We start from the raw sequence: 6,929 nt of genomic DNA, 5'->3' as shown, positions 1-6,929 counted from the left end.
TGTACATTCATTCACTCTGCAATAATAAGAGTAATTTACCAAGAACCCCCTCATGTTTGCTTTAATTGTAAAGACGCCGTGAGGTTTCAGAAATAATAATGAATACCAACTCAATAATAATATTCCAAAGATAAAAAAAAACTGGTGGGCAGCCACCACTATTAGTCATTGAAACCCCAACAATCATTAGGCTTCGTCTTATGACCGAAAATAATAGCGTTGGTCACTTAGAGTATGACCACTTAAAAGGAGGTGAATTGAGTGATTAATATTTTTTTAATTTTAATAAATATTATTGATTAAAAATTTTATTATAAAATATATCTGATAAGTATAATAAATTATGATTAAGATTAATAATAAATGTAAGTTACAAGAAATAAGAAAAATAAATAATATGAAGCACGATATAATTTATAGTGGTTTGGTGTTTTTATATATACCTAATCCACTTTCCCAAAGTCTAACCATCATTGGGGTTCCACTAAATCAAAATTGACAAGCTTTCCACACTAGTTCACATTGTAAACTAAATATACACCTAGATTATAATAGGTTATAGACAACCACTATACCAAAAATTTTCTCATATCTTACCTTTAAAACTAGATTTTAACAGATCTATAAAACTTATACAATCCTCAATAATAATTTAAATATTTACAAATAATTTGTCCACACTTAGACACAAATAAATAATTAATAACAAATTATACAAGATAATAATATTTAAATAAATAAATAAATTTGTAACCTCAAATAAATAAGTTCGGATTTGCTGTAGAAAATTTTAAGAACTTTTCTTCTCTTACCTTGTGGATTTTCGATGGATGTGCAATAATGCTTCAAGAGTCTCGGATTGCTTTGATGTTTTACTTTATAGTGTTTGAGAACTTTCGGGTGTTTTGAATATGCAATTGGAGTATTTGGATACTCAAAAAATAAGTTTTAGGATATTTATAAACATTTTAACCACTAAATAAATGGTTAATATGAAGTTTGAGATTCAAAAAATGTTTAGATTTTCTCAAACAATAAGAAAACATGTCTCATATTTAATTCAAAATAAATTTACTTTTTGCATAAGAAATCAATATTTGAAAATTCAAATATAAGATTTTGAGACATAAATGATTAAAACAATAAAACATGTCTAAGAGCAATTTCCTTTAATTCAAAATAAATTTATTTTTTGTATAAATAAGAGAAAATGTGTTTAAAAATAATTCTCATTTAATTCAAAATTAAAAAATTTAAATATAAGATTTGAATACATAAATGATTAAAATAATAAAACATATCTAAAAGTAATTATCTTTTAATTCAAAATAAATTTACTTTTTACATAAATTAGAAAAAATATTTATATCATAAAAATATTTTTATTAATTATCAAAACTTAATTAATATGAGTAACTTGGCTAACAGTTAGGTTTTGCTAATGCAACTTAATGATTTTGAGTTTACATTAAAGATCAATAAGGTAAAAATAAATGAAATAAATAATAAAATAAGATAGAGATAATTCATCCATTTTACGTTATTTACAATTTATTAATTTTGTGATCTTCAATTATGTATGAAAAATTTGCCTTTGTATTAATGAAAAAGTGTAACAAGATACCGTGTTAACTGTAAAAATTAGAGTGAATTAAATTTATTATAAAAAATAACGTGTTTTATTATATTTTTTTAAATATATTTTATTGTAACTTAAGTTACACATTAACGAATACGGAAAATGTTTTTGATACAAAATAGAAACAAGGAAATGGTAATTTTTCAAAAAAAATAGAAAATGAAAATATGGGATAAATAGTAAATTAAAAAATACATATTTTTGTTTGTAAATATAATTTTTAATATAAAAAAATTCAAATATAATATAAATAAACATAAATAATAAATAAAAATTAATAGTCAATATCTTTTTTTTATACAAAATAAAAAATACCAATTAATAATATTTTTACTGTAATTAATTTAGAAGTAAATCAAGAGTGAGAATGTGCTGGTATCAGTGTTATAACAGTAAATAAATTAAATTTAATAATTAAAAATAAATAAATATTATTATTTAACATATATATATATATATACATATCATCATATTCCTCTTTTTTGTAATAATCTATACATACGTATATTTTATCATTTATGTCTCATTTTTTCCAAAACACTCTATTTTTCTATCTCATATTTCTTCCATTCCCCTGGCCGTCTCTTGTATGTTTCTTTTTTTTCTCTAATAGGCAGTAACTGACCTTCGCTGCCGCTATCATCTCGTCTCTTTCCATCAACTTTCTCGTTGTCTCAACTATCATTGTTGCCTCAACTATTACCTACTTACTTTTTACCACCGATCGTTACTGCATGTTACATCTCAGTTATATATTATTGTCGCTGCACATTCATATTTTTATTATGTCATCGTAAATTCTAACGACTGAAAGGGATTCGTGAATTTCGTAGCTAGAAACACATTTTCAATCATTTTATATAATTTGCGAAATGTCTCAGAATGTTATGTAAATTGTTAAAATGACTCAAAAAATATTTTATTACATTTTTTTTATTTTTAAAACTATAAAAAGTTTAAAAATACAAAATGACAACTTCGAGCCATTTTCATGTTTCATAAATTGTAACTTACTAATTACTACTTCCATCAACGAGGGCTCGTCAATAAACATACCCATCAACATGGCATGTTGAGATGGAAAAATAATAGTTTGTTAAATAATTTAAAAATAATTGTATTTTATTAAATTATTTAAAAAATTAATAATAGGAAAAATGCTAGAAAGCCTGACGGGCTTACCGATGACTTTATCGAATGGGGGCTAAAAGTCAATTTTGCCCCCACGCCCGCTTTCTCCTTCCCCATTCCATGGATTCCCTCTGTTCTAGTGCGTCTCATTTGCCATGGCTGCCGCCTTGCTTCGCCGTCGTGCCTCGCTGCTGTCGCCTTGCCTCATCTCTCTGACATGGCCGTCTCGCCTTGTCCTCGCCAACAGTCGTTCCCCTTTCATGGCCGCATCTCTGTTGTCTTCGTTTCTCCTTGACATCTCGTTGCCATATCGTCGTTGCCTCGTCTCCATTGTTGCCTCTCCTCACCTCGCGTCGTTGCAGCAGAGAGCAGGGCAAGGGCAGGGACGATGCTTTGTAAATTTACAAAATTTGAGAGGGTAATTTTGTCTATTTATCCTCCTTTTGTAAGCTATAAGGCTCTCAGCCCTGTAGCAAGACTCTTAATAATAGTTTGAAAATTATCAGTCTTAGAATCAATTTAGGCGGCTGGTAAGAGGACGAGAGAGAGAGAGTGGAAAATGGCGTGGTCGCCGTCGCCGTCGCCGTTCAAGGATGATATAGTGAAAGGGAAAGTGGCACTGGTGACGGGAGGTGGTTCTGGAATTGGCTTAGAGATCTCCAAGCAGTTAGGCAAACATGGAGCCTCCGTCGTCATCATGGGCCGTCGCAACCATGTTCTCGACGCCGCCGTCTCCACTCTCCGATCCCTATCTATTCCCGTACAATCACTTCTTCTTCTTCTATTCTGTTTTCGATTATTTTCCTTTTCTGATTTGGTGCTCGGTAATGGTTGTTACGCGCTCTTGCTTGTGTCCTCCAAGGGTTTATTTTCCATTTCCCAATTCCTGTAGATGAATTTTTCTCCAAATTCCGAGCTTTCGGTTTTCCTTGCCCTTTTCTACCTTCATGGGCGCTTCTGTTCATGTTGCCTTATTGTATTTATCTGATTGCTTTGTTGAATCCTTACGTTTTTTCTTACAATTGTCTGACCCACTAATTGCTCAAATTGATTAGGGTCGTGGCTTAGAAGTCACCAATATTTTATGAATGGTCTGCCACCGACCCTAGCTTGGTTAGGATAAGGTGCAGCCGATGACGACTGACAGTTTTTTGCTTTAAGTTTGAGCGAACCTGTCACACTGGCTTCCAGCTTTCAGTTCAAGAGCAATTATTTCAGTTCAAAATCATCTTTGTGGGGTTTGTAATCTGTTAGTTACCAACAGTTATAGGATTTCTTATATCATAAGCTATTTCTTGTCTCAGGCTATTGGGTTCGAGGGGGATGTTCGCAAACAAGAAGATGCAAAGAGAGTTGTGGAGTCAACTGTTAAACATTTTGGCAGGCTTGACATTCTGGTTAATGCTGCAGCTGGCAATTTTCTTGTTTCATCTGAGGATCTATCTTCTAATGGGTTTCGGACAGGTGAAGGTTTCCTGACTGTTGCCATGAACCTAATCATTTTGCTATTACACTTCATTCATCCTTCATGCATAATCAGCCCTATAGATTCAGACTTTAGCAATTAAATATTTTCTTTTTGTGTCTCCTTATTGCCTGGACATTGAAAATTTTTCTTTCAAAGAAGAATACTATCCATGGCATTCGAAGGGCATTCCATCTCCTCAAGCATGGTTTCCTTGCAACAGAGCCACCTAATTGTCATTTACATATCATTGCAACATAGAGTCTACAAATACGGAAATCGATATGCCATCCACAGTTATTGTGATATTTTAAATCTATTAAGTTCCTTCTTTTTGACGATTTAATATCAAACGAAATTTAGAACGATTTGTTCAGTATAATAGTTTTGTAAATTGACTTGCCAGACAGTATCGAGTTTAATTCTTAAGCAAAATCTCTTTCGAGAAAAATTTAATGAAGGTTTTGAGAAAATAAATAAGAAGAGAGCCCAGCTTTAGAGCACACCGGTTGACGCTTGAAAACTCTTTTAGAATGTGGAATAGCTTGATCTAAGTGTCGGCATGCGAAATAACTTTTGCAGTTATGGATATTGATTCTGTTGGAACATTCACAATGTGCCGTGAAGCCCTTAAGTATCTTAAGAAAGGAGGGCCAGGAAGGTACTCATCTGGTGGTGGAACAATCGTTAACATCAGTGCTACTCTGCATTATACTGCATCTTGGTATCAAATCCATGTGTCTGCAGCCAAGGTTTGTTACATATATGTTCCTGGTAATAAAAATTTCTTTTCTTTTCTTTTCTTTTCATGAATGATCACATATTTTCTTTCGCCACCAGGCAGCTGTTGATGCCATAACCAGGAACTTGGCACTAGAGTGGGGCGCGGACTATGATATCAGAGTCAATGGAATTGCACCAGGGCCCATAGCTGATACTCCTGGAATGGGCAAACTTGCTCCTGAGGAGATAGATAGCAAAGCCAGAGACTACATGCCCCTATATAAACTCGGGGAGAAATGGGATATTGCGATGGCTGCCCTCTACCTCGCTTCTGATGCTGGTCAGTAGAATCACCTCCCTTTATCTTTCGATGCAGCTTCTTTATCTTATCCCAACTTCTTCATCTATTTTGCTTTGCATTGATCTATCTAGCGTTCTGTATGGTATTCTTGATAGTTTTACTTGTCTTCTAACCACTTGATGCTCTGGTATTTTTGTCACCTCTACACAATATATGTAACTGACTGACCTCTCTTAGTAGATGATGATTGTTTCAAACATTCCAACATGTGCTTTCTCTCTCCCTCTCTCTCTCTCAGACTTGAGAAGTTTCAGTTTTATCTTTCTAAGATCGGCCAAATTTATATTTTTGTCCTTGTACTTTTATGTTTTTTTTTGTGTACATTTTCAAATTAATTTAATTCTTGTACTTCGATTTTTTTTTCGTGGCAATCCGAACTTTTTTATTATTTCAATTACATTTATGTATCTATATTTTTGAATTAATTTAACTCATATACTTTGATGTGTAAAAAAAAAATTAAAATGAGTCAATTTAGTTATTTTTTTATACATCAAAATATATGGGTTAAATTAACTCAAAAATATAGATCTAAGAACAACAAAAACAAAAAAACATAAAAAGTATAGTGGCAAAAAAAGTAAATAAATAAAAGCATAGTGGCAAAAATGTTTGGCTTCTTAGATTTCATTGTTTTTCAATAATTCAACATGAGTTGTAATATCATGCAGGTAAATTCATAAATGGGACGATACTCGTGGTGGATGGAGGGCTGTGGCTGAGTCAGCCGCGCCATCTACCGAAAGAGCAAGTGAAGCAGCTTTCCCGCACCGTGGAAAAGAGATCCAGAGGTGAATCTGCTCTTGTTGGCGTTCCAAAAGCCAAGCTATGACCAACCACTCTTCTAACCTATAATAATTCTATCAAATCGCTTATATTTTTATGTTCCTCACAAATATTTCAATGCCCCAACTTAATTCTATATTCACCCATTTCTCTATCCATTAGATGAATGGATTATGGTGAAACAATGGATTAACTATATTATTATGTTCAACTGTTGGTCGTTGGCCATATGGAGAAACACCATATATATTTCTCTCAATCTTGTTTGTCTTGGCTTAGAATTGTAATTGAATCGAGCCAATATGAATTACGCTAAGCTTAACTTTGGTTTGTGAGACAATTTTTAGACTTGAGACTGAGTCTGCGAGGTTGAATTCGAGTGGAGGCTCGCTAACGGGCACTTGAGCCTAAAAACCAGTTCTTGAGCCAACCGCTCAGCAATATTGATTTTGTCAAAAATGATGCTTAAACCTAATTTAGTGTTTTATTTTATTTTATATATTATATTATATTAAATAATTAAATTAATATATATAATAATATATTTATAAAATTATAAATAAATATATTAATATATTTACTCACGAGTCACTACTTAATTTTTAATCAAGTAGTTTATTCACTTTCGATCAAGCATATTATTATTCATGAGTTTTTAATTAAAGATATACAGAAATTTTAAAAATTAAATTTTACTAAATTCAAACACATTGTTTATAAATTAAAATTTAAAATTAAGTTCAAGATCAACTCGATTATTTTAACAAATGAATTTGAATGAACTTATGTCACTAATCCACTCGCAAACAGATTGATTCATTTTC

General features: G+C 31.8%; 1 protein-coding gene across 1 annotated transcript; it reads left to right on the top strand.

The window, feature by feature from the left end:
* Positions 1-3,272: 3,272 nt before the first annotated feature.
* LOC127791337 (peroxisomal 2,4-dienoyl-CoA reductase [(3E)-enoyl-CoA-producing]-like) lies at positions 3,273-6,364 on the top strand. The gene is made up of 5 exons (XM_052321138.1): positions 3,273-3,530; positions 4,075-4,234; positions 4,818-4,987; positions 5,076-5,298; positions 5,991-6,364. The coding sequence occupies exons 1-5, from the start codon at positions 3,330-3,332 to the stop codon at positions 6,149-6,151; spliced, it is 915 nt and encodes a 304-aa protein (XP_052177098.1). The 5' UTR covers positions 3,273-3,329; the 3' UTR covers positions 6,152-6,364.
* Positions 6,365-6,929: the final 565 nt, after the last annotated feature.

The sequence above is a fragment of the Diospyros lotus genome, chromosome 15 (assembly GCF_014633365.1).
Source record: "Diospyros lotus cultivar Yz01 chromosome 15, ASM1463336v1, whole genome shotgun sequence".
Lineage (NCBI taxonomy): Eukaryota > Viridiplantae > Streptophyta > Magnoliopsida > Ericales > Ebenaceae > Diospyros > Diospyros lotus.
This window is presented reverse-complemented; position numbering and strand designations above follow the sequence as displayed.

What these genes read in the sequence shown, in the direction of transcription:
- LOC127791337 (XM_052321138.1), top strand. Translation starts at nt 3,330, where the DNA reads ATGGCGTGGTCGCCGTCGCCGTCGCCGTTCAAGGATGATATAGTGAAA. An exon ending in TCCGATCCCTATCTATTCCC is followed by an intron (nt 3,531 to 4,074) that starts GTACAATCACTT and finishes TTCTTGTCTCAG; the next exon opens with GCTATTGGGTTCGAGGGGGA. An exon ending in TCCATGTGTCTGCAGCCAAG is followed by an intron (nt 4,988 to 5,075) that starts GTTTGTTACATA and finishes TTTCGCCACCAG; the next exon opens with GCAGCTGTTGATGCCATAAC.